Source organism: Ambystoma mexicanum, chromosome 11 (assembly GCF_040938575.1).
Source record: "Ambystoma mexicanum isolate Mex_15411 chromosome 11, UKY_AmexF1_1, whole genome shotgun sequence".
Lineage (NCBI taxonomy): Eukaryota > Metazoa > Chordata > Amphibia > Caudata > Ambystomatidae > Ambystoma > Ambystoma mexicanum.
Genome location: NC_090934.1, coordinates 819,254,249 through 819,282,009, shown reverse-complemented (window position 1 = coordinate 819,282,009; position 27,761 = coordinate 819,254,249). Strand labels below are relative to the sequence as shown.

At 47.3% G+C, this 27,761-nt stretch overlaps 1 protein-coding gene across 1 annotated transcript in view; it reads left to right on the top strand.

Moving 5' to 3' along the window:
* Positions 1-27,761, top strand: part of PIK3C2A (phosphatidylinositol-4-phosphate 3-kinase catalytic subunit type 2 alpha) — a 2,027,647-nt gene that overhangs the window by 445,717 nt on the left and 1,554,169 nt on the right. The window contains exon 7 of the mRNA XM_069623772.1: positions 8,898-8,977. Within this exon, the coding sequence (XP_069479873.1) occupies positions 8,898-8,977 (80 nt within the window). The remainder of the gene's footprint in view (positions 1-8,897; positions 8,978-27,761) is intronic.

Genomic DNA, 27,761 nt, shown 5'->3' with positions numbered 1-27,761 from the left:
AAAGGACTTAATAATATGTCGAGTCAGTGAAATGGAAAGCTAGAGAATGATGATAGATAACTATAAGTCGTGGTACTCAGAAATGCGCAGAGAACAAACAATTGCCACGCTTTTCCCAACAGTTTAGGAACTCCCACAATGAATACTTAAGACAAGTCTTACCGATAGAGCACATGCGGCTATACTGCTCAATTGAGTTCAGCCCTAACGGAACAAAGCTCTGCCTTAATCCGAGGGTGGGACCGGAGGTGTGGGCGGCTGCTCAGCTGCGCTGCGAGCAGCGGACAGCTGACAGCCCACTTCCTCGGAGCGTGCTCGCAGGCCGCTCTTCTCATTCCTTCACCCAAAAAAGGGGCGTGGCCTAATGAAAACATTTGTAGAAAATACATATTAGACACTTATAATTCTAGAGGAGCTTGGTAAATTATATGTTTGAATGTGTGAGTCCAGGTAGTCCTTTAGGAGAGGATGAATGCAGTAAGTACCAGGAGCTGAAGTCAGTGAAGTACGAGACGATGTCCTCCCAACAGCTGACAGCCCACTTCGAAGAGATTGTGTCCTCCGACGTATTCCTTATCTTTGATAATTCGTCTCCAGCTTGCTGGCCTCGGAAATGTTTTCTCTGTAGAGGGCGCTGGACGTCCCTCGACAGCCACCGTATTGGCGCCGACGTCACCATGCCCATAAATAGCCATGCGCTCCGTCCGTTGCTCAGTTCTGTTTTTCCGTGCTTCGTGGGGCCTCGGAATATCGTTGCTCAGTTCAGTCAGATAAAACCTCTTATATTTACTTGAAATACCAACTCGTTCTCGATGGCTTCTTCATCAGAACCGACGACTCCACGGTCCGGCTTCAAAAAATGTCGAGACTGCGGAAAGAAAATGTCGATAACCGATCCACACAGGATCTGCTTTTGGTGCTTGGGAGTCGAGCACCATTGTTCGGAGTGTGAGGACTGCATGTGCATGACGGCGAAAGCCTTGAAGGAGCACAAGGGGAAGCTCGAGAGAGGTAAGTCAGTCAAAACCTCCTAGAAAGTTTCTTCGGTCGAGGCATTTGTCTCCTCGCCGTCGAAAGCATTCCCATTCTAGGTCTCGAAGTAGCTCCCACCATTCGTCGAGATCTAGACACTCCAAGAATAGATGTCGAAGATCCCCTTCCTCGTCATCTTCTGTTTCCCCAGAAAGGGTCTCCTGCCCCCACAAAACACATCTCTCAGGCTGAGTGGGAGGAATTCAGGAAGAAAATGCTAAGCGTCTTCGAGAAAGCGGCCTCGACCCCCTCGAAGACTGCTGAGGGTGATACCCCGGGTGAAAAACCCAAAAAATCGAAACGCCGCGAGCCACTGCACCCGGCGAAAGAGTCCACCCGAGAGCGCCACGGGCTATCGGATAAGAAGGCACCATCTTCGACGCCGTCGTCGAAGATCGCTTCGACGCATGGATCGACGCCATCAACGCCGTTGTCGAAGGTTTCTTCGACGCATCGGTCGATCGAATCGATGCCATCGTCGACGCTGCCATCGACGCCGATAAAAGAGAAAACCACGGCTACTTCACAGCCAATGGTTATACCAAGAGCCTCCGGCACAACGCAGAGACCGTCGTCGACATCCTCAAGTAGGATCCCGATCCTCTCGAGTTCTTTGAGGCTTCTTCCAGTTTTCTCGATGCCTTTCTCGGCGCCTTCGAAGCCTGTCACATCGGCGTCGACGACATCGACGTTTTCTCGCCCAATAATGACGTGTTTGGCTCCTTCTGCCTTAGAAATGGGTTTTACACCATTTCCGAGGTCAGAGTACCCCGGATTATCTTCAATCTATGAAGAAGGGGAGGATTCTGACCAGGAAACCTTTGGGTTGCAGAGGACCACACTACCTGTTTCAGAGGATTTTACCTCTGAGTAAAGAAGGTTGAAAGACCTACAAGAATCATTACATGAAGCAAGTGGGCTGGACACTTCCCCAGAAGTTGAATTTGTCAAACCAGACCCAGGGGAACATGCCGAAACACCCTATAGAACCCTGATGGCAAGGATTATTGAATTTATGGGTTGGTCTGCGCCTTCATCTGTTTTTCAACAGGATGACCTGACAGACATACTAGACAAAGGTCCACAGGAGGATCCTGTGGTCCCCTTCCATGCAGCCTTGCAAAGGAAGATTTCATCTAATTGGGAAACTCCTGAGGTTATCCCTGCAGTCAATAAAAGATTGTCAGCCAAGTATAGGGTAGCTGCGGCTGACCCTGAATACTTATCAAAACACCCGACTCCAGAGAGCCTGGTGGTTCAAGCGGCAACTTCATCGAGCAGCAGATCCGCTTACCCTACTGTCCCACAGGATAGAGATGACAAAAGGTACGATTCTATGGCAAAAAAAGTATTTTCTGCTTGTAGTATGGCGTTGAAGTCCATCAACGCCACCTGTACGCTCGCCAGGTTCAGTCACACACTATGGGAGTGTGCATCAGCGGCTGACTGCATACCGGAAGGAGAGGAAAGGGAAGCCTTCCTTAACATCATTAAAGATGGCAAAGATGCCATGTGAGAATCACTTCAAACTGGCATCGATTCCGCTGACAGTATCAGCAGGGCCATGGCGGCAAGTACGACAATCCGCAGGCATGCGTGGTTGCGAAAGTCTGGCTTTGCTCCAGATGTACAGGCCAGACTTTTGAATATGCCCTTTGACGGCTCTTCTTTATTCGGTAAAAAGGCTGATGACAGTCTGGAAAAGTTGCAAACATCTAAAGCAGCGGCAAAATCTTTAGGAGCTGCAATCCGCCAAGCTCCTTTTTGCCCCTCAGGAACCTCTGGGAGAGGAAAGTCCTTTCGCTATTATTACGCATTCGGGAAAGGCAGAGGACAGCCGGCTCAAAGAGGCCAAAAGAGATCCACCCAAGGTGGACGGGTCAAAAGTACTAAAGACGCCGCAGCAGCAGCAGGTGCCTCTTTACCCTCGGCATCTGCATCAGCCGCCCCCAAACCACTCTGAGGTCTTTCCACACAAAACACCTGTAGGGGGCAGGTTAACTCACCATCTGACGGAATGGCAGGCTATTATGTCAGATGCTTGGGCATTGGAGACAGTTGCCCAGGGTTACTGCCTACCCTTTCTACAAACCCCTCCGAGTCATCCACCGGGGCACAGCTCTCTAAAAGTTCCAGATCTGCTCCTCTTGCAGGAAATTGTAGACCTGCTAGAGAAAGGTGCCATAGAACCGGTACCTGTAGCGGACAGGAACAAGGGCTGGTACTCTCCCTACTTTCTCATACCAAAGAAGGACGGAGGACTGAGACCCATCCTGGACTTAAGAGAATTGAACAAGTTCCTCAGGAAGGACAAGTTAAAGATGGTAACTCTCTCTCAGATCCTTCAGGCCCTCCAGCTCCAGGACTGGCTGGTATCTCTGGACCTTCAGAATGCTTATTTCCATGTGCCAATCCATCTCAAATACAGGAAATACTTGAGGTTCGCAATTGGCGGCTCTCATTATCAATTTCGAATTCTGCCATTTGGGCTGATCTCCGCCCTGAGGGTCTTCACCAAGCTAATGTCGGTAGTGGCTGCGAGTCTAAGGAGGGATCCACGTCTACCCCTACCTGGACGATTGGCTGATCAGAGCTGTATCTTCGGAACAAGCTCAGATCTAGCTATATTATGTCTGCCACTTCCTTCACAAACTCGGCTTCTCCCACAATTTGAAGACGTCACTGATGATACCATCACAGAGACTCCAGTTCATTGGAGCAGTCCTGGACACTTCCCTGGGAAAAGCCTCGCCACCAGAGGTGAGGGCTCAAGATATTCTGCAGATGGTCAACAAGTTTCAAAATGCCCAACGTCTCCCAGCCTTTGACTTTTTGAGCTTGCTAGGCCTCATGGCATCCTACATCTTCCTTGTGCCAGAGGCTCGCCTGAGAATGAGATCTCTTCAGTGGGTACTGAGAACTCAGTGGTCGCAATTCTCAAGGAGAATGTCAGCTCTCCTCCGGATTCCAGACAAGGTAGCCCACAACCTTCAATGGTGGGCCTATCCAGAGAACATCTTGAAAGGAGAACTGTTTTGGCAACCATGGCCGGAGAGAACAGTAGTCAGACGCCTCACTCACGGGGTGGGGAGCCCATGCCAACGACTTGACCATCAGCGGTCGTTGGTCTCCATCGGAGTCCAGACTACACATCAACCTATTAGAGCTAAGAGCAATCAGACTAGTTCTGAAAACTTTCCTCCCATCAGTACAGGGGAGAAATGTCCTGATAATGACGGACAACATGGTGGCCATGCACTACCTCAACAAAAGAGGAGGCGTAGGGTCACTGCCACTGTGCACAGAGGCAATGCAGCTATGGTTTTGGGCAATTCAGGAAGGAATCTCTCTATCGGCAGTCCACCTAGCCGGAGAGAAGAACTTGACAGCGGACGCTCTGAGCAGGCAGAGCACAGTCTACCATGAGTGGGAGCTAGCTCAGGAAGTCCTTCAAGAGATCTTCGCCCTTTGGGGAACCCCTCAGGTGGATCTGTTCGCCACCAGCACCAACAGGTAGTGCGATCTGTTCTGTTCAAAGAAATGTTCCCCGAGAGGAGCTCTAGGGGACGCGTTCGTAGTGGTCTGGGAGTTCCCACTCCTTTACGCGTTTCCACCAGTCCCTGTTATTCCTCAAATGATCAGGAGGTTGAGAAGATTCCGGAAAACCATGATCCTAATTGCCCCGGACTGGGCCAGGAGAACGTGGTACCCGGACCTTCTAGATATGTCCATCTGTCCTCCAATCCGGCTTCCACTCCAACAGAATCTTCTCTCACAGAAGGGAGGCCAGGTTCTCCATCCAGACATCAGAACCCTCAACCTTCACGCTTGGCTTCTGAAAGGGTGAGGTACAAGGATTGGGACCTCCCTGATGACGTCATGGCGGTGTTGCTTTCGGCCAGAAGGCCAGCAACAAATTCTTTATACTGCTGCCATTGGAACAAATTTTGCAGCTGGTGTAGAGAAGAGAATATCGACTCTTTTTCATGTGGTACACCAACGGTGTTATCGTTTCTATTCTACTTGGCAAACTCAGGCCTTCAAGTTGACACTGTAAAAGGCTATCTCACAGTGCTTTCAATCTTCAAGCGCACTGCGGAGGAACCATTGTATTTCAAACTACCTCTAGTAATACAATTTCTCAAGGGATTAACTAATGTTTATCCTCCAAGACCATTCCAAGTTCCCTTATGGGACTTAAATTTAGTCTTAAATTTCCTAATGGGTACTCCATTCGAACCACTCCACTCTTGTTCGCTGAGATTTCTCACTCTTAAAACTGTCCTATTGGTAGCACTAACATCTGCCAGGAGGGTGAGCGAATTACAAGCTTTCTTGTAAACCCCCCATACAATTTTCCATAAGGGCAAAGTTGTCCTACAGGTGAAGCCTAATTTCCTCCCAAAGGTGGTTTCTGAATTTCACATCACTCAGAAAATTACCTTACCTTCGTTCTACCCTCCTCCCCATCCGGGGAAAGAGGAAGAAAAGCTACATAGGCTGGACCCAAGGCGACCTCTGAGCTTTTACATCAGCAGACTGGCTAGGATTAGGCAAGCAGACCAACTGTTTGTAGGATACTCAGGTCACAAGTTGGGACTACCCATAACAAAACAGACCATTTCCAGGTGGATTATTTTGGCCATTCTGGAATGTTACAAACTGGCAGGGAAAGAGCCACCCCAAAATCTTAGGGCTCATTCAACCAGGGGTATCGCAGCCTCTTCAGCCCTCCAAAGAGGGATACCGGTCCGAGACATATGTGCGGCTGCCACATGGTTGTCCACACATACATTCACAAAATTTTACAACCTGGATTCCTCCACTAGTCAAGAGACCAGATTTGGCAAAGCCGTATTACATTTGGTTCATTCCTAAAAGGGATACATGACATTATTACTCCCACCTCCAATTACTTGCCACTGCTATGGGAATCTATCAAAGATAAGGAATACGTTGGAGGACACAATCCCTTCGAAGAACAAGTTACTTTTTACCTTGTAATGTTCTTTCGATGGGATGTTCCTCCGACGTATTCCTTATCGCCCCTCCCATCCATCCCCGCAGTAATACTTCCCTTGTGGTTGCAGCTTACACTCCTTCAAGGTCAATAACCAGTTCAGGCATGACTTATCTTATGCTACAAAATGGAACTGAGCAACGGACGCCGCGCGTGGCTATTTATGGGCATGGTGACGTCGGCACTGATACGGTGGCTGTCGAGGGACCTCGATTCGGCGGACGTCGACGTGCAGCGCCCTCTACAGAGAAAAAGTGTCCGAGGCCAGCAAGCAGGAGACGAATTATCAAAGATAAGGAATATGTCGGAGGAACATCCCATCGAAAGAACGTTACTAGGTAAGAAGTAACTTGTTCTTCCGGCCCACTTCCTCAGAGCCCATACTTAAGGAATGGGCTGAACGATGTGAAGAAATACTTGTGGCTCTCAACGCAAACACAGCAACGCTACACACTAATCCTGAGGCTGTAAAAAAGAAGCTCTGGCACCAGGATCGATCGACACTGCAGAACGGAGACTCAAACAAACATTTGCATGTAGCGAGTCAAAGGCCATGAAAAAACTACCCAGTTACTAAGAGAAATTTCCAAATCGATATCATCGGAACCTCTATATGAAATTTCGTTTTCACTTTTTTCCAACGAAAGAGATTTTGGAAATTCAGAGAAAATTGTCAATTTAAAGACAATAAGTGTAGATTCTGCAATAAGATAGGAGAAATACCAATGCATCTAACCTTGTTCTGCCCAGCATTAAGATCCTTGAGAATGAGACATTTGGGATCCTTGCTGGCAGAAAGACTGCTACTAAGTGGAACAGTTTGGTGGCTATCATGCTGGAATGGTGTCAACAATAAGCTAACTTTTGCACTAACCACTTACTTGGACAAGGTATCCAAGTTATTAGCAGCAGCTTTAGATAATTCCTAAAAGCGAAGATAAACTTTGAACACAAGTAATCCAGGGAAAGTAAGGGAGAGACCACACCAGAAGATCCCCAAAAAACAAAGAAAGCTTAGCACCATAGGAATTATTATTCACATGAAAAAAAAATGTTTAAAGTTTGTAACAAGCTAATGAAAATAAAAAAATGAAAATTAGGCAGCTAGACTTGCCCTTGGCCTCACGCCCAGGGACCGCATCTCTCCTGCCCTAGAAAGCCTTCACTGGCTCCCAGTCTCAGCACTGATTAAATTCAACTCCCTCTGTATCATACACAAGTCTATTGTGGGATATTGGGGGCTGGGGACCGCTCAATCTTCAACACCTCCTGACCAAATACTCTCCTAGTCTAGAATCCCCCGTTCCTTCGGCACCAACTCCCCGCATGTTAAGTGCTTTGCCTAACAGAGAGCTGGTGGGCGATCACTTTCCTTGGCTGGCTCCCTCCTGTGGAACAGCCTCCCTCTCCCTCTGCGTCTTGAGCAAGACCTCCTTAAGGTCCTGAAAAATCCTCAAGCCCTTTCTCTTTACCTCCGACTTCTACTCCTCTCTTCCCTGCTAATCTTAAAGCAGCATGACTAATGTGCAGGTCCCTTATGTGCCCTCAGGCCCTTGACCCCCACATCTATCTTCTCAGCTGCTATCTTTCTTTCTACTGCACTTACTTGGCTCATCCACTCATTATGGTTGCACTTACGTTCTTCTCCTCTCAGCACCTACCCTGAGCACTTCTCCATGAGCACCAAAGCACCTTCTCCGTCACCCCCAAAACCCCTCTGCACTTGCACGTTCTGAACACTCACAAGGCATAGTAGGCTTGTCTCCCCTTCCCGCTATTCTCAATATTTGTATGTACCCTTCATGCAATTATTTATCTTTGCTGTAATTCACTGTCTACCTTCTCATGTCCCCATCCTGTTTGCCCTGTGGGTGCTTTGAAACAGTTTTGCTAATTGTATAAGCACCTAACAAGTGACCAATAAATAAATAAATCTACTGGAGTTATAGCATCTCAGTACATTTTACTGATGTTTCTGGTACACAATTTCTGCATAAATTACAAAATGGCTTTTGAAATGCTATCCTGAAAGTCTAGGTATTTGAGCATGGCTAAATTGTAGGCAATCCTCCCCTGGTCTGAGGATGATACATTTCCAATGTCCCTGAGGTATTATCTGATATGTTAATAAGAAACGTGTGGCATTCTATTCAGGTTCAGTGGCTGATTGGGTCTGGATCAGTGGTCTTATTCATGCATGTTGGAATAAAATGTAAATGCAGCTTTGTGTGGGTGTGTCTACCTACATCCATACACAATAGTTTCTGCATTAGATCTAGAACCTCTTGCTTGAGTCTGATTGTCTTATGCTCTTGGTGGGAAATGTACTTCTTAGATTCAAGCTAACATTAAGCATCACCAGTGAGGTAATCTGTCTAACAGAAAAAAGCTCAGTCAAATGTATTAAGGTTAAAAAAAAAGGTTCCTCCTATGTTGCATAACTTTTATATCATAATGGTTTGTTCATAGAAAGTTGCTCACAATAATACAGACACACCTTCTGTATCCCTAAAATATGATGTATGGTTTTAGGGAGGTTCTTTTTATTCCCTTAATTTTGGGATATGTAAGTTAACTGAATGTGTTCTACCTTTTCATAATGTTCACGTTTAATGTTAACTGAATTGTGAATATTTGTGTTTGTGATGCACCTGAGGCATGAGTGTGCCCTATTCCTTGTCGCAAACTTCTCTCCCTAATTATGTTTGCATTAACTTAATTCACAAAACAGAGAAGAATGATTGGTGGGTGGGCGTGTATTGGGTGGATGCTTGGGTAAATGTTTCTGTGAAAATAAAATCTTTGAAACAAAATGTCCATCATTATATATATTTTTTTTTAATAGGCAGCAGATGATGAAACTCCCACAGACTTGTACCTACACATGTACCAGGTAGACAGGCCATTCAAAGAACCAATGACAAGGTACTGTGATCAATGCTTTTGAGTTTTGTCTTTAAATTGACTTGCTAAACAAATGATGGTAGACTATCTTTTTTGTTAGCTTGAGATTTTGGCAATTCACAGAGTTGTAACTTAACTGGTGCTAAAAATGTAATGGTACTCAATGTATCCGCTTAGATAGCCGTTTAGTCAACTGAGTTAGGACTCATACCTGCGGCATGCATGATGAAGACTGATCTCAGCAAAGAGAGTTTAGGCAATTGAGACTAGCATGATAATAGTTTAGATAAATGATGCAATGTTGGTGGTAATCAAATCACCTCTGGAGCAGTCATTATCTCACTCTTAACATACAAGTGCCATTTTTGTGCCACCTCTCTCATATTCCCTAAAAGCTTTATCCATGAAGAAAATGTTCACGTTCTGAACACTAACCTCCCCCTTCTAGACTTATAAACATTCAAGTTAGTTAATCAACCTTGGTGTGTGATGGTGTCAACTCAGTTCTTTCTTGTCAAACAATGCTCTCATGGTTGGCTCCTTCTGTAAACTCATATATCCTCTGACGGATCAGCGAATGAATACTTGAGAAATATGTATTTCATTTAAAAATATGTATTCTAACGTTGGAAATACTTTTGCATGTTCTCCAGTCTTATGGGATGCTAGCAAGACAGAACTATCTCATGGCTTTCTTCAGCCCCTTTTAATTCATGAAGTCACTTAGTCTTATGTCCTCCTAGTATCTGTGGCAGGTCATGAGGACGTGGACACGTTATGGACATGGTTCACAAGGCTTTTATTAAAGGACGATAAAGCCTAACTTTCCCTAGTCTCTAGGGTTGGTCTCTACCTAAATTTTTAACTAAGGTGGTCATCCGTCAGTCGTGAATGTCCAAAGGAAGAGTCTGCTGTCCAAAAACTACCCTAACTGACCCGACCACTATTACAACTAACTTATAAGTGTAGAATGACTCCCTTCTCCTTAGGGCACTTCTAGTACCAGTCTGTAGGGTTCTTCGCTAATAGGTAATCCTCAAATAGTTCTTTGTGATGTCTCGCATCAGTCTCTGTAACTCTTCAAGAGTGGTTTGGAGTTCTCCCTTCCCCTTTGAAGTCCCTTTTGGGCTCTTATACTAGCTATAAATTCCTGGCCCTGGTCTCCTGCATATCGGGGGAAAATACTCTTGTTTGAACAGTCTTTCTCTCTTGGCCAATTGTTCCTCAGCTTACTTTGGCCTTCTTGGTTCTTGACGGGCTTCACTTGCCTAGTTTCTCTAAACTCTGGTTCACAATAATCTCTCCTTTTTGATATTCTCTTCTCCTTGTACAAGTTGTCTTGTGACACTCCCCTTTTCCCAGGGTGGTGTTATCCACAATTTCTTTCTCTGTATATTATGACTTTCTCTTATAGCCCCATAGTTCATTTCCTTCAATGGGAACTTTAACTCGTTATTTGCTTAATATATTGATCCCTTCTCAGCTCCCATTATGCCAGTTCTCCCCATTACCTTCTCTTCTGTGGGAGAACGTCCTCGGGAGCCTTTTTCTTTGGTGACCCTCTCTCCGGTCTCGGACCGCCATAGCCTGCACTTGGTTGGCATACTTCTCAGTGTGGTCTCTCTGATGTCCTTGCCTTTTGATGAGGTGTCAACACCCTCTGTCCTTCGATAAGCAGTGGTATCAGCGATGTTGGAGAGATCCGCTGTCCATCACGCTTTCTGTGGTCTCGCAACCAACTTTCTCCTTCGTGCTTTTGCTCTGCAGACTTTTCGTACAGGGGTCACGCCGTAGCTCTGGCGTCACCGTCTCTTCCTTTGGGCATGCGCCCTGCTGGTTTCTCGTGTTGGGTGGGCATGCTGCGCCTCTGTAGTCCCACTCTCTCCTTCTGGATTTCTTCTCCGTGGGCTTCTCGTGCTGACTGGGTGCCGTGATTCCCTGCATCCCTGTCTCTCTAGCTGGGTTCCTTCTGTGCGTTCCTGTCTCCTCCTTCAGGCGAGTTTCAAGCTTGCTGGCTTGTCTGCATGTGCTGACTCTGCCTCTCTCCTCTTTGTATGTCACGTGCCAGTTATTAAATCTACTCGTCGCAGTGAATTGGACACTGTGATTTAAAGACGCATGTTATTTCTCTGTAAGATTTTGGTATTCACCAATAGTTTCTTCGTCCCAGCCATGATATTCAAAAGCTTCTGATGCTGTGCAACATGTCATGTAGGCCATAATATGAATGTCTGTTAGGGAGTTCCTCCCAGGAACGGCAGTCCTTGTCCCTAAGAGGAGAGTCTCTCCTGGTGAGGTGCCACTTGCCTCGACCTCTAGGGAAGGTATTGCTGAGCGGGCTGACCTCCCTTGCCTCACAGGAAGGGGGGGGGGGCGGCGGCTCCCTCTTGAGGAGAAGGAGTGAGTTCCCTCCAAGTCACATAGCACTCTAGGACAGTTGTCTGCGACCCACGAGATTCAAGAGTCTACTCTCACTACGCTCCATCCCTCCTCCTCTCACATTCACTCTCCCAGACACTTTTCTCACTCATGCATTCTCACACCCAAGTACCACTTTCTCTCACCAACCAATACCTCACTTCCAGCACACTCCGCTAATCTCCTCCACACTCTGATCCACCGTCCTTCCACTGCCTGGTCTCCTGTTGTTCTTACTCTCCCCTTGACCTCACCCAAACAAACCACCCTTTCCGATTTTGCTTGTCCCTTTTCATCCTCTTCCCCACCAGGTTTCCTGTGCCAATCCCTGCCTTGCTCTCCCCCAGATGCTGGGTTACACAGGTGAGCAGCTATGAAGTGCCCTTTTAAGCCCTGTCCCCTTTTCAATCGCGGGTCCACTGTTTTTTTCGTGGTGTCATCCAGAGACAAATGTCTAAGTGTTCTTGTTCCTGCGTAATTGAGCATCCTGACTGCTGGTCCACAGCGAGCAACATTCCGCTGGCTTTGTGTTCGCTGGCACCTCTCTCGCTGGAGGGTTGAATGTTTCTCGCTTCTGAGGATTTCTGGGCTTGGTAGTGCTGAAATAGAAGGGATCACACTGGCCAGCATGTTGCATGGCGGCAGGCATGGGGTGATTAAAAGTGCCTCTTCCCATTTGTAACCAGGTACACAAAGGGGAACAGAGACTGGGGCCCTCACAACTTCCTCACAGCACTTCCGGGGCAGAATTGGCTCTGGAAAACATCCTTTTAGGCCTCCTGCCCGAAGTTGAGAGGGGTCCCTGACTCTGTCACAATTAGTCCTTCCTCTCACAGATTTCTCATTGCCCTCCCAACCTACTTTTACAACTATCTCGTATTCTGAGGCACCTGGGAAGCAACAACACACTGTAAAATGGAGAGACGCCCAGGGGTTACAAATAAAATGTTAACTTTAAAGGCATAGAATGCATATCCTCTAAACAACTCCAAACATATGATCATCCTTCGAATATAGTAGACTGCGCAAAATTCTATGAGCCTAATGCATAATTTTTCCATCTAAAGTGGTCCTGTGAGGTCCCGCAAAGTTTCTGGACTAAAATACTATCCAAAATCTCTGTTATCCACGATGTAGTTGTACTGCAAGAGCTGCTAGTATGTTTACTGCAAAGGACTTTTAACTTACCGCCAGGCTCTAGAAAATTATTGTCCCAGTTTTTACTAATCGCAAAACAATGTTTTCTTAAGACCTGAACTCAGCCAACGGCACCCACTGATACTAAGTAGATGGGGGATGTTATGTGGTGCCCTAAAGTGGAAACGTCTATCCTTGAACGTACCCCAAAATGTTGAAATCCTAGCAGAAACTGTGTTTGACCACCTCCTCCTGAAAGTCATGTTGAAATAAAGTATGGAAAATGTGGTAATGTATTTTAAGATGTATTGTTCAGTGCTGTGATTTCAATGTATCTTATAAATCAAGGCATTATTATGTTGTTAACACCATACATCAACAGCAGCTAGCTGGCCTTCGGTTTAATTGCTTTAGTGTAGTCCCTCCTGTAACACACAAGATATAGCGTGCTTTCTAGCATTGTGAAACTATTTTTGGGAACTGGCCCGTTGATTAAAGAATAATAACATTGCTTTCATTCTGATGTGTGTATGTAATGGCAGTGGTTTAGTGAGAGTTATTATTATTAGGGTATTTCTTGAGAGCGGGCCTTCGCTTCGGAAAGCAACAGAGCGCATAACTAGTGATGGGGGAGGGCACAGTGTTCAAAGCACATATACAAGAAAGCAGGGTGAAAAAACAGGTGCTGGCCATCAGCTTAGTGCGCAATCTCAGCACTGGGCTCTTCAGCATGTCTGCCTTTTCCCTTCTTGTGGTATCGCCGTCTGCTTCAGAGATTCTTTAAGCAATGAAGGTCTGCATGAGAAAAGCACACGATTGAAAAACACGGATAATAACCATGAGAAAGGCCACACTAAATATCTGTCCCACCCACAGAGCCAGAGTCTGCTCCAGTGTGTGCAAACGCCAACCAGGTACAGGAATCAAAAGAATGAGCGTGTATACCGGGGAGGGGGGTAGTGCAGCAGCCCAATCCATATAGACTCAACTCTCCTGGCATTTTGAGAGCAGGGATCAGCAAGAAAGAGCATCGTGCTCCTTATCGCTGCCTGTTTTTTCTATGGATAATGGTGTTCTTCAGACGTCCAGGATGGTGTGCATGCTCCATGGAAAGTATACTTAAAACCTAAATGTTTCCTACAGCTTTGTTCACATGGGTGAAAGCAGGTTACAAATTGTGTTTGAATTGAACAGCTGTTTCCACAAAGATGCATCTTGTTAGGAAAGATTTTCTTTTTGTTGCTGCTTTCCTCCCATAGAGTTCTATGGGACACCCTTTCTTTTTGCTTTGACTGCTGACCTGGCGTTTTGGAGGCAAGTAATCCCTTTACTTCCTTTATCTTTTTGTTCATTATTATGGTGATACGGATCAGTCCCTAAGACTATCAGTACTGGGTGACTGTCTCACCTAGGGGATTTCCTGCATTCTTAACGCTGCACTCATCCCCTTAAAGTGAAATGTGGTTAGGATACTTAGTACACTTATAACTTTTTCTTGTGTGGTTTTTGCAAAATGTCCAGAATGGGTTGGTGGCAGTGGATATTTTTATACCATGTTTTGAGTTTTTTTACTTGAGCACTTGTGCAATCACTGCAAATGGCTACTAAGAGTGACCAGCACTGTAGGATGGCCGTGCCACAGCATTTTCAACTGTCCTTTTTCCTGCCATCTCAGGTCTGGAATTGCCATATATGGCATGCCCTTTTGTGGGGGAAGCACCTGCTTTCCCAGGAAAAAGTAGTGTTTTGTGTGTGTGGCCAGATGTGTGGGGGCTGGGACTGTCTGAACCCAGTCCACTTCTGGCCCCCGAGTGTCTGGCACAGGGCGGATTGTGTGACTAGGGCTATCAATCGGTGGATAGCCACTGCCAGTTACAATGGTGCAGATCATTACCATTAGTGTACCTGAGTGTGCTATCAGTCCAGATCTTGGCTACATTGAGGTATTTGAGAGATCATCACCGGAGCTAAGAACCATGTGAAGAAGTGCAGCCGTGGATGACCTTTGCAGCTGACCACCATCAACGCCCGTGAAGTCCTGGTGAAGCTCTGCTCCCCTGCCTGATCTCAAGAAGACCCTTGTCTGTGCTTCGAACCCCGGACCGGTGGGAACAATTAGTCTTGCCCCCTGCTCAAGGATCTGTGCCTTCTGAGCCCTTAGACATATCCTGGACCAACCTACGGACTGATCAGCTCTCTGCTTGGCTACCTCACTGCAGCAGTTGCCATACCAAGTGTATCTTTGAAACCTGGAAGATCTTCATCTTGTTATACAAGATGCCTGCTCCTGCATTCACCATCCGAAGATCGGCTGTCACTGCCTGATCGTGTTGTCTCCTGTTGTAACCAGTCGTCTTCGCAACTGGGAGGTGTCCTGCTCGGCACAAATTTTTATCACTTCCTCGCAGGGTTGTTCAGCTGGACAGTGCCTGGATTAGAGCATGTTAGGCAGAAACCTGTGCAGTTCCCTTAGGGACCACTGCAAAAGATTTAGGACTACAGGTGGTTGGCAGTAAACCCAATTGGTAACAGTCTGTACCACCCAGATTTACCTGGTAGCTGCGGCTGAGCAGTCAGACCTCTCTCAAGATGAGTTAGGCAGTATATAGAGTATACACAATAGGTACAGAGATACAGTAGTACAAGCAAACACTGACCAGAGCTTTGGTGTAAAAGTATATAATTATTTATTTAAAGACACACTTGTAAATTACACTAGCACAAAGAGGTAAGTAAATTCAACACACAGTCACTATTATATATATACAACCCTAATTACTTATTAGACATGTCTTAATGAGAAACACCACTTATTTTCAGACAGAGGTGAGCGCTTAACATAAGATGGCACTCTAATAAGTTATTAAAAAGGGAGGGAAAAAGGCAGAGTTATGAAAGCACACACATTTCAATACTTTTCCAAGAACCACAGTGAGGTAGGTTAGGCAAAGTCTACTGGAGAGTAAGGAAGTTCAAATGCCAGGCCCACTCTTAGAGAGAGCAAGCGAAATGTGTCCAGGATCACACAGTGGGGTTATGCCCAAAGAGTCTTTGTAGAAAGTTCACAAAAGATTGAGATCAAGTCAGGAAAAGTCAGTTAACAAGTCCCAGGCTAACCCAGGTTATAAAGTCGAGGATTTACTGTCACCCCGAACGATCTGTCACAAGGGAAGCCAGGCGGGACACAGTACCTGAAAGTGGGAAGAACGCTCCAGCGGGGGCAGTTGTTCCAGGCAGCTAGTGCAAGTCGGTGTTTCGTCCAGAGGAAGAAGTCTCGACGTGGAGGAAAGCTGAAGGTCGTTGCACTGCCAGGGAAGAAACCAGCCGCGGAGTTTCCCGGTTACAAGGTACCACCCTTTTCTTCGTGGTAGTGGTAAACCGCGGTATTCCGGTTGCCGGGGTGCTTGGCATGGGCAAGGCGGCCACGAGATGGTCCAGGAAGGCGAAAAGACGGGCAAATTGGTTATCCCCACCAGTCAAAGGAAGAAGACTCTCCGGACTGGAGATCTCCTCTGTCGTCGGGGAAAAGTGGTGCTCCACTGGTTCAGCAGGGCTCCACCAGTGGTGTCGTCGTTGCAGGTCGGCTCGGCTTCTCCCTCCTCGGATTCTTTAGGTCCTGTGGCGACTTCTGAAGTTCCAGTCCCCAAAGCCCTGCTTTTATGCTGAAAACCCCCATTCATTCAGCCTAGCTGTCAATCAAACGCACTAAGTGGTGAGCTGAGCGGCTCACCACTTGGGCCAATCACACAAGCCTAAACCCCCTCCCACACCCCCTGTGGTACCACTTTTGGAGGCTTCTGTGGAGAAGCCCACCAAAAAGTGGAACAAAGGGCTCGACTTGGGTTGGAGTCACAGAAGCGAACACAAACGCCATTTTGGAACCAAGTTACAGTGAAAAATACCAACCAGTGAATTTATATTAATTTAATAAACCGGCGGTATGTTCGAGGCTATTTTAAAAGGTGGTAGCCTCGAACAATGGGAAAATCCCATACGGATATATTCGCGGTCGAATATAAAAAGTAGTATCCACTGCCACCAGCCAAAACTCGGACGGGGGGAACTGGACAGTGCCCCCTCGAACAACAGACCCCGGGGCAATCAAATTGCCCCAACCAGTATGTCCACAATAGGATGGTTTGTACTGGTTCTATTCACAATTTGAGACTAGTAAAGCCAATGGTGACTTTACATGCCCTGGGAGACCGTCCCAGGGTATGGAGTCTATGTTGGGGGGTCGCTACGACACCCCTGGGTTACGGCACGGAGGGTGCTGTGTAACCCACATACCAAAATCACATGAAGCCCTATGGGGTAAAGGACCCCATAGCCCATAGAACACATACAAAGTCAAAGGAACACCTCAAATCATGTCTAAGAGTGGGAGGAAAAGAGTCTCACTCTTAGCAGGAGAAAAAAATAAACCCCAAAAATCCAGCAAAGCTGCTGGGGGACTCACTAGGTTTGGGAAATTAGCCTTTACAGAGAATTCTCCCTAAAGGAGCATTGGGTACCGTGACTGACAAACTAAATCCCACGTTCCAAACTGACCTCTGTATACGCGATGCCTGTGCTTCCCTCGACTGGACCAAACACAGAAGAAAGTGTCCCCAACTGGAACCTCACCAGTGGTCTCTGGATGCCCAGCAATGGTCTCTGGAGAAATCGGATTAAGGGGGTAATTTAACATACCTGTCTCCCCCCCACTATGTCTATAGGGTTACATGGCTGTAAAATCCTATCCCCATCTCTATCATTCCTAACTTAAATCAGTGGCCGTCTAGTCAAGGATCTCCTCCGGGGCCTGCCCTAGTGTTGTGCGATTGAGAGAGAGCTTACTTACCTGAACTTTCCTTAACTTTTTGGAACTCTGAATCACAACAACTGACATTGTCCAATCTCATAATACACCTACTTGAAAAGTATATCTTTTGGAACTGATAGATTTTAGGGCACTAGGCCCCAAACCACCTCACGGTTGGAATTAAGTCATAGGGAATGGTCTTAGTGTTGCTCCAAAGTGTTTCTTCTGTGTTATGCATCAGACTACTTACTTGTACTGCACTGGTTTTGAATACTCTACTTTTTGATCTTAGCACAAGAGTGAATGCATAAATGTATTTTTTAGTAAGTGCGTGCCAATATTTGCCTGGAGGTTTCATTGCCAAGTGTGTATTTTAAGGGCCTAATAAATCTAAATCGTTCTGTGAACTCATTGTAGCCCTAGACCACTCTCGCGCCCCTCCTGAGTCTACGCCTTGGAGTTCGACTACCAACCTTCAATGGTTCTGGTTAGACTTCATTGTCTTTCCTGTTCACCATAGTAGGTTGGCCTCTCAAAATCCCCCAGGGTAGATTTTGGAAATCCAACTTTTCAATTCTCAAGATACAGTAGACTAAATGGAATATAGAATGTTTCAAACATGTCCCTCTGATCTTAGTTTTGCACATGTTGCAAAAGTAATCTCTTAAAATGATGATCTTATTTCTCTGGAAATGTCTCTGAAATTGGCTGGAAATAAAGACAATTCTCAGACATTTCGCTCTGGCCACCCCCGAAGCACACCGCCAACAATACATTTCCTACCTTCCCGCATGCCAATATTCGCCTGTTTCGGTGAGTGGCAGAGGGAAATGTCTCTGAAATTGGCTGGAAATAAAGACAATTCTCAGACATTTCGCTCTGGCCACCCACCGAAACACACCACCAACAACACCTGACCTACCTTCCCGCGTCCCCACATGTGTCCCGATGAAAACGGTAGCTCACATGTGTGGGTGCACCTACCGGGGGGTGAAAAAGGAAAAGGGTAACCCTTGGTAACCCCAAGCCTTTCGGCACAGCACATTTTGTTCATGTGGGCAACCTACAGATTTGGGCTTAGGGTGTCGAAGCCATCAAGGAAAACAGGGAACCCCATGCATTTCCGAAAAGAGGACACCCATGGGAATCCACAGAGTCTTCCTTGTGCAAATTGCCCCAGTTTTTATTAGCCACAATCCCCGACAAAGTGTGATATTTGGTGGGGAAAAAAACACAATGTTCACTTTGTCTGAGGTTCTGGGTAATATGTTCTGGGCCGCATCGCTCAAGTCAGACCTCTGTGCATTCCCACGGGTGTCCTCTTTTGGGAAATGCATAGGGTTCCCTGTTTTCCTTGCTGGCTTCGAAACCCCAGGCCCAAATCTATGGGTTGCCCACATTAACAAAATGTGCTGTGCCGAAAGGCTTGGGTATCCAGTGGGTTACCCTTTTCCTTTTGCGCCCCGGTAGGTGCACCCACACATGTGAGGTACCGTTTTTGTCGGGACACTTGTGGGAACGTGAGAAGATATGACATGTGTTGTTGGCGACGTGTTTTGGTGAGTGGACAGAGGGAATTGTCTCTAGAATTGGCTGTAAATTGAGACAATTCTCAGGCATTTCGCTCTGGACACCCACTGAAACACACCGCCAACAACAGATGGCCTACCTTCCCCCGTCCCCACACGTGTCTCGATGAAAACGGTACCACACATGTGTATGTGCACCTACCGGGGGGGCAAAAGGAAAAGGGTAACCCACTGGTAACCCCAAGCCTTTCGGCACAGCACATTTTGTTAATGTGGGCAACCATAGATTTGGGCCTAGGGTGTCGAAGCCAGCAAGGAAAATAGGGAACCCTATGCATTTCCCAAAAGAGGATACCCGTGGAAATCCACAGAGGTCTGACTTGCGCAAAGCGGCCCCAAATGTATTACCCAGAACCCCGGGCAAAGACCCACATGGGAGAAGGGTGCCCAAAACCAGGGATATTACCGCCGACTTTGCTGGAGCCCTGGCTGCCCTGCATTACAGCTTCTCCCCACCAGGGAGTCCCGGCAGTGTGCCAATACCTCCCCGAAGGGAAAAGCTGTAATACAGCCCAGCCGCAACTCCAGGACGTTTGGTGGTGATGTCCCTGGCCTTGGACATCCATGTACCATGTGGGTGTACCATCCCCTAAGCACAGCAGCAGCTCCAGGGAGCCCCGGCAGGATCCCCATTCCTCTATGGAGGTGACATCTGTAACGTAGCACAGCCAGAGGTGGAGCCTGGGCTTGCAGACGGACAACCCACATGGGAGGGATCCGCTCCCAGGGAAACACCAATGTTCTGCTGGCATGGGGGGCAATTTGTGGCCTACCCCTGCAATTGTGTCCCAGCCCACCAACATATCTGCCCAGACGGCCCATTCCCACCCACACCACCAACAATCCAGCCCCAGTCTCACCCACCCCACTGACAGTGGGCCCTAACCATAGAATAATAAAAAACAGTACTCGCATAACGTTGCAGCTGCTCGCCTAGAAAAAGCTGTACACAAAACAAAAAACATGTTACCTACGGTCACACCAGCAAAAACAAATAAATACTTTGCAAGCATGCCCCCCCTTGCAAGCCATCACTGGTGGTCTACTGAACCTCACCCCCAGTGAATACCCATTTGCCCCTTTCTACGGGCAGATATCTGCCCCCAGGGAGGCCTGCATGAGGTGCCCCCGCCACCCATTGGGCACCCCGGGGCCAGATTGGCACACCAATGTGCTCCTCTGCACCAAGGCAAGTTTGTTAAACAAAGAAAATAATTCAAAATGGCAGGCTACCCTTTAGCGGAGGCTGAGGGGCACCCTGCACCGCTGGGGAATTTTCTAATGTGAAGGGGGGTGCACCTCTCCACCCCCACCCCAATTGGAGGGGCGGTGCATCTCATGTAGCCCTCACTGGGGGCAGATAAGGGGGGGCTGTCCTGCACTCCTCCCTGGGCTCAGGCGTCCCTTCCTAGGAGCAGATATCTGGTCCCAGGGAGGGCTGCATGACATGGCACCCACTCCATTGCGGGTGGGGTTGGGGGTGGTCAACGCCCCATCTCATTAGAAAATTCCCCGTCCCTTTGGGGTGCCCCACAGCCCCTCCTAAAATGCGTTCCACCATTTTCACTTTTTTCCTTTGGTAACCCAACTCCCCTTGGCGCAGAGGGGCACATTGGTGTGCCAATCTGGCCACCGGGTGCTCAAACCTTACTGCCCCACCCACTGGGGGCCTGTCCCACAATTTTCGGGGGCCCTCTCCTCCCCTCACCCCAATTGGGTGGCGGGGCACCTCATGCAGGCCTCCCTGGGCCTCCTACAAATGGCTGCGTGAGGTACACCCCCCTCCATTTGGGATGCCCCTCTGCGCCAAGGCAAGTTTAGTAAACAAAGAAAATGATTCAAAACGGCAGGCTGCCCTTTAGTGGGGGCTGAGGGGCACCCAACACCGCTGGGGAATTTTCTAATGTGAAGGGGAGGTGCACCTCTCCACCTCCACCCCAATTGGAGGGGGGGCGCATCTCATGTAGCTCTCCCTCGGGGCAGATGAGAGGGGGGGGCAGATCATGCAGCCCTCCCTGGGGTCAGATGCCCCTTTCTAGGAGCAGATATCTGCCCTCAGGGAGGGCTAAAAGGGGTGCCCCCATTTTCCCTTGTGGTGAGGGTGAGAGGGCCACCCCCCTTTTCCATCAAATAAATTCCTGGTGGCTCGTGCCCCCCCCCCACTCCCACACAAATCTCACTTTTGTTTTTTTTCCATTTTTTTAAAATTTCTTTTGCCCCCTTCCCTGGGGGCAGATGATCAGCCATCTACCCCCAGGGAGCCCTAACCTGCAGGCCCCATCCTTTGGGGGGCCTGCACACTTATTCCTGGTGGCCCCCCCAACCCCTCCAATTGGATGGGGTGCCACCTCATGTACTCCTGCCTGGGGGCAGCAATCTGCCCCCAGGGAGGGCTACAAGGGGTGGTCCCCCTTTCCACTTGGCGTGGGAGGGCCACCACCTTTTCAGGGGGGCAAAAACCGGGATCGCTCAAAACAGAGTGCCAAAAAGGACGAGCTATCTCGTCCTTGGCACCCTGGAGGGAATTCCAAGGACGAGATACCTCGTCTTTGGCACTTAAGGGGTTAAACCACAAATAGACATCTGCACCTCTTGCACCTCAATTCTCACTTGTACTTTCTCTCAAACTAGCCCACTGTGGCTTATCTTGCCTTTTTCCTCTAGACCTGCCTTCCCATTGTATTCCACTTAGAGTGATACCATTCATTCAGCCTACTGTGACATTGCATCTTGATTCACACCGTGCTAGATCTCTCGCACCTTGCTCACCACTGGCCTAGCTCCAACTGTTTGCCTCTATTGCCTCAATGTCCCAGCTACATACTATCATCCTACCCTATCTACCACAATGACCTCTTTCCACAGAGTTACATTGGCCATGGCCTCTCTCCTGCCTTTAGTTCACACAATCACCCCAACACATTTCCTACCATCTATCCAACCCACCTTCACCCATAGTCCAACTATTGAAGCATCCATGAACAGAGCAACTAGCGATATACTCAGCCCTATTGAATGGCTACAGCATTACGCAACCCCTCCCACGCCACTTATCCCATTATCGGTCCACATCGGGAACCTGAGACTAGGCTCTCGATTCCCAAACCATACAGTCACTCAAGATCAAAAAATCTATACATTCGACATGTCACAAGTAGCATCCTCGCACACTGAGCAATCATTCCTAAGACTGCTCATCCTGCTAACCCCCCACTCTCCTCGAACCACGCTCCCACCCCCTAGCACGAGCTCTAAAGAACATAGCCCCATTCCACCATCAACCGACATTAAAGGAGCACCTCTCAATGCTTGCTCCCTCGTAGCCCATGCCACAGAGATTGACAATCTTATTACATCCAACAGCTTGGACTTTCTGGCTATCACAGAAACCTGGCTGCACCATGCAGCGGGCCCTTGCACTATCCCTAGCCCTACCAGATGGCTACACCATTATCAGGGCAGATAGAAACTCGGTCAAAGGTGGAGGAGTGGTCTTCATCGCTAAAACCCACCTGGCCCTCAGAGCCACACCCCTTACCAGCTTCCCCTCTGCAGAGCTCCCATCGATGAAACTCGCACTTTCACCCACTGAAACGATACTCATTCACCTCATCTACCGACCCCTTGCACCCTCTCCATCTTTCGAGGAAGACATCATGAACCTCCTTTCCACCAATACCAAACTCGGATCCCAAACTATCCTCTTAGGAGACCTCAACCTCTGTCTTTAGGACCCCAACGACCCCCATGCCCTAGCTGTGGAAAGCACCATCACAAATCTGGGCTTCAAACATAGTCACAACACCGACTCATTCCAAAGGTCGAACACTGGACTGGGTGTCAGACCTCAACTGTTCCATCACCATTCTCCAAAACGACCCATTAACCTGGTCGGATCATCACCTCATCCGGTTCTCCATCCCTGGATTCTCCCCCTCCAAGGCCACCTCAGCCCCCCCCCCACTGTAGCTAGAAATTGTCGTAACATCACAATTGCCAGCCTCCAGCTCCTCATCAACAACATCCTTAACGAGTCTAAGTTCAACAGCCTTGATCCTAACAAACTGGTAGACCTGTATAACAACACTCTTAAATCAGCGTTAGATATTGCGGTTGTATCTGAATTGTACGAATGACAATTGTTAGAATAACAATTGACATTCTGCACAATTGACCGAATTTAAACAGTCAATTAGGATACATGTGTGGGAAGAAACCCCCCCTGCAGCCGCCAACCGAATCCAACCCCCACCCCAACGGCCCACCCAATCCACTTATATTATTATTAACCCACCCATTATATATATAAAAATGACCATACACACAATTGTGCAGAAGGTCAATTCGGACCCCTGTTATTCGAACAATTGTATCATTCGAACAATTGTAAACGAACAATTTGGGTAATACCCATATTGCACAACCTATTAAACTAAGAAAAGCTAAACCAATCGCTCACCTCAATAAATGGTACACACCAGAACAAAAACTCCTCAAATACCAAAAGATCAGCGGAATCCGCTTGGCGGAAATCGCCCACCAATACCAACAAAATGACTTTCACGCCAGCCTCTGCAATCTATAAAGTGGCCATCCTATCTGCTAAAAAAGAAGCCTATAAACACCAGAATTCACAATGCCAAATCAAGTACTAAGGAGCTCTATAGTATCCAAAAAGAGCTCGAATCCCCAGCACCCTCCTCACAGGACTGCATCAAAGATGCAGAATGGTGCACACAAATCCAGCAAGCCCATGCGGACAAAATTACCCTATTACAAAACAAGATTAAATCCAAAAAGGCGAGCCTCTCAAAAGGTGCCCACTCCGCACCGGACTCGGAGAAAATTCCACAAACCTGCACTCCCTTCACTTTCTCGCAAGTAACAAAGGAAGTAGAAGATATCATAAAAAGCCTAAAACCATCTCACTGCCAGGGGGACATTTGCCCAGCCTCCATCAAGGAAGGAGGTAAACACCTAGCCCCCTTCATCACCACCCTAATAAACCCTTCCTTCTCTTCTAACCAGGTACCTAACAATCTCAAGCCTGGGTTATGCCCCCTCTTTAAAAAAAAAAAACAAAAAAAAATAAAAAAAATCCCTTGATCCAAATATCCCCACAAACTACTGGACCATCACCACCGTCCTGTTCCTTTTAAAAATCCTGGACCGGGTGGCCTACCTGCAAATTCAGAAGCACTTAGAGGAAAATGAACTTCTAGGCCTTAGACAATATGGTTTCAGGCCCAGACATGGAACTGAGACAGCTCTCCTTGACCTTGAGATCCAAATGGATGAGGCGAAGGACAAAGGCAAGCTAGCAATCCTTGTACTCCTGGACTTATCTACTGCCTTCGACCTCGTCGACCACCAAATTCTCACCAGGCACCTCACCACAGCTGCAGTTTTCTCCACTAATGCATCTGATTGGGTTAACTCTTTCCTTTCCAATCGGACCACCAGAGTTTTCGCCCCTCAGCAGACCCTACACCCACTCTCTGTGGAGTCCCACAAGGCTTGTGTGTGTCACCTACTTTATACAATATATTTACGAAGCTGCTATTCGATCGCCTGGTCAATTTGGGTGTAATCTACACCAACTATGCAGATGACACCCAAGTCCTCATCTCCCTCACTGGCTTTTACAACCAAGATTCTAAACTATTGAACGATATTTATCTTGAAATCCAAGCATGGATGGCTACTAACAGCTTATGTCTCAATAACAATAAGACTGAGCTAATGATCGTGGGCACTCGGGCACGATTGAATAAACTCGACCCCAGGTACTCATCCTTCGACTTTGACGGCAATGTGATCATTGTATCCAAAGAGATAAAAACATTGGCGGTCTACCTGGACTCAACACTTTCCCTTAAAAAAGAAGTCAGCAGTGTGGCGACTTCCACAGCATACACCAACAAACTAATTTACAGCTGTAAATCGTATTTATCCACTAGCAGCTGCCTAACTTTAGCTAGAGCACTTGCATTGTCTAAACTACACTATTGCAACACACTATTCCTAGGCTCATCTGAACACAAGCTTAATAAACTCCAGGTCCTCCAGAACAACTCACTGAGAGCAGCACTCCGTTTACCCAGATCCTCCCGAATCTCCACTCTCAGACACAACGCCAACTGGCTGCCTATCCGTGATACAATCCCACTTTGCACCCTGGCTATCACGTACAAATGCCTCACGAACGTAGCCCCTAAAGATCTGTCCCATAAAATCTGCAAACACCAACCATCACGCAACACCAGATCGACCCAGTCTCAAAGTGTTGGGATTCCAAGGTTCAACCTAAAAACAGCTGGAGGAGCCAGTTTCCCAGTCCAAGCTGCCAAACGATGGAACTCCATTCCCATCTCTCTGACAAGAGCCTTCCTTCCTCACCTTCAAAGCTAGAATAAAAAATTGGCTGAGTAACAAGCCCCTACATTAGGATAATACCCATTTTATCTTGCTACCATACTGCACTACCTGCTGCTGTACTGTCAATTACTTGTCCTCTGTTTATTTATGATGCTGTACAATGCCTCTTGTTGTCTGACCCATCTGTTACCAGGGTCCCTCTTTCTGTTCCATGCTTGCCTATCAATGTATACTGCTTCACCATGTATGTAACTCAAGCCTTTCAAGCACCCAGTTACCCCAGGGTTTGGCGCGTGATATGTTAATGTTAAAGGTATTTATATAGCGCACCGTCACCAACGGAGTTGGTCTCCAGGCGCTTGCAAAAAGAAAAGTAAAGAAAGGTGGACAGGGTGGGTTAGTGGGTGAAGAGGGCGTAGGAAAGTGAGAGATGGTGTACTGTTGGCAGCTTCAGTTCAGTTTTCACAGTGCACTGAGCTTGGGTGTGCAAATAGGATCGAAGCAGGACCTTGTGTGCTGTTGCGATCTATGTGTTGGTAGTTTGTTGTTGCGGTGTGAGGAAGTCTGTGCGGTTTGCTGTGAGAGAGGTGGTTGTGTTGGTTTTGTGTGCATTAAGTAATCAGAAATTAGACGTTTTGGTTAGTGGGTTGTATGTCTCATCCTTGTAGTTTAGTTTGTGTATCGGGTAGCTAGCCAAAGTGGGTTGGCATATTTCCCTCTAGGTATAATGATTGTCTAGTTTCTGTGGTGTTACTGTGGCTATTTCAGCAGATAAATTGGCATAGTACCCAAGGTTCGGTGAGCATTGTCCCTAAAACGACAGTGGGGTTTTATTATCATTACCCACCTTCTTTCTATCTATTTTCTGTTGGTAGTCCATGCATGGGTGGCATAAAATTCTCTTCTCTTTCCAGACTGTAGTTTCAGGGCCGGGGAAGAGGTTGGCCGCCAGCTAAGCTGTTCAGATTGGTACACCCAGGGTGAGGGCGTAAGTCCTGCTTAGGTGGAGGAGTTATATTATCTCTCCCCATTCTATTCCTATGCATTACTGTCTATGTTCCATTGCTGCCTGTGCCCCAGATAAATAATAAATTAATACAAATACAAAATACTCTTCTCTAGGCGCTCTGCTTTTGTGGCGATGGGTCTGGGGAGTTGTGATTCCCATGGCTTTTGGGTTCTCATTCTATTTTCTAGGATAGCTTCCTTGAGGTTTGGCTATTTTGGAGTTCCTTGAGCACCTGAGTCTCCTCATCTATATCTGAAATACTGTACACAGTGCCTCCTATTTCAAAGGAGAAGGGAAACTGTTAACCCCATAAGTATTTGTAGTATCTTTCTGTGAGCCTATTGGTTAAAGGCCTGCACTGCCTCCTCTGCTCCAGTGTTGAGAAGAAGAGGTCCTAGAATATGCAAAGTTTGGAACCGTCAATGCCCATGTTAACCTTCTCTCTGGCACTTCACAATAACCGACTTTGGATGCCCAAGAGGGCCTCCGTCTCTATGCATTCTGTCCACCCAGATAACCTCATGTTCCTCCTCCCCAAAGAAAGTCTGCCAGACAAGCTTCACTTTTCTTTCAACTTCTTTGGCAGTCTCTCTTCTGTCTGCGGAATACTGTTAGAAAATAATTTCTTTTTGCACCTTTCCTTCCATAGATTCCTATGGAGCCCCATTCTTTTTGCTTGTTCCGAACCCTGTCCTGGAGGTACGTAAAGCCTTCTGCTTTTCTTCCCTTGCCTGTTTGCTCATACTTGTGGGGAAACTGACTGGTCCCTAAAGCTGTCAGTATTGAGAGTCTTGTCTCTCTTTAAGAATGCTTGTACTTTTACAATTGTCCACATCACCTTACAGTGAAGTGCAGTTTGGATACTTGTAGACAAGGTGGTAGGTGGCCTGTGCATTGACCTGCTGTGTTTCCCATTTGCCGCTCTGCGCCTTTCCGTTCTCCAGCAGTTGCAACTATGTGTACTTTCTTAGGGTGAGGCAAGCCATTCAAAAGCTATTGACAGAAGGTTGGACTTCTCAGCAGCCGTAGTGATTGTGACCCACGGTGGTCCTTTCTGACTTATTAGCATGCCTACCGAAGAAAAACAATACAAAGTAAATTCTTTGTTCTCCAGCATGGGGTCTGGCATGGATTCACATGCTCATGAATATTCTCGGTAAAGAAAAAATCAGTATCAGTTTCGTTTCTGATCTAGCTTTCTTATTAGTAACCAATCACTGGTTTCTGGTTCATACTGCCCCCAGCCAATGACTGCCCTCTCCATAAGCCCCACCTCTGGCAGCCATCATCAGATTTTTACCGCATGCTCAAGTGTTGGGAGTCCTTGTGTTTAGCTCTCGAGCTTTTGCTGTGTTTTTGCGCTTTTTCGAAGAGAATTTCTTTTTCGGTCAAATAGAGCCTCAAGCTCCACTGTCTCTACATCCGATTAAGGGGCATCCGTGTCGGATTTTTCTACGCCCCTCAAGGGTG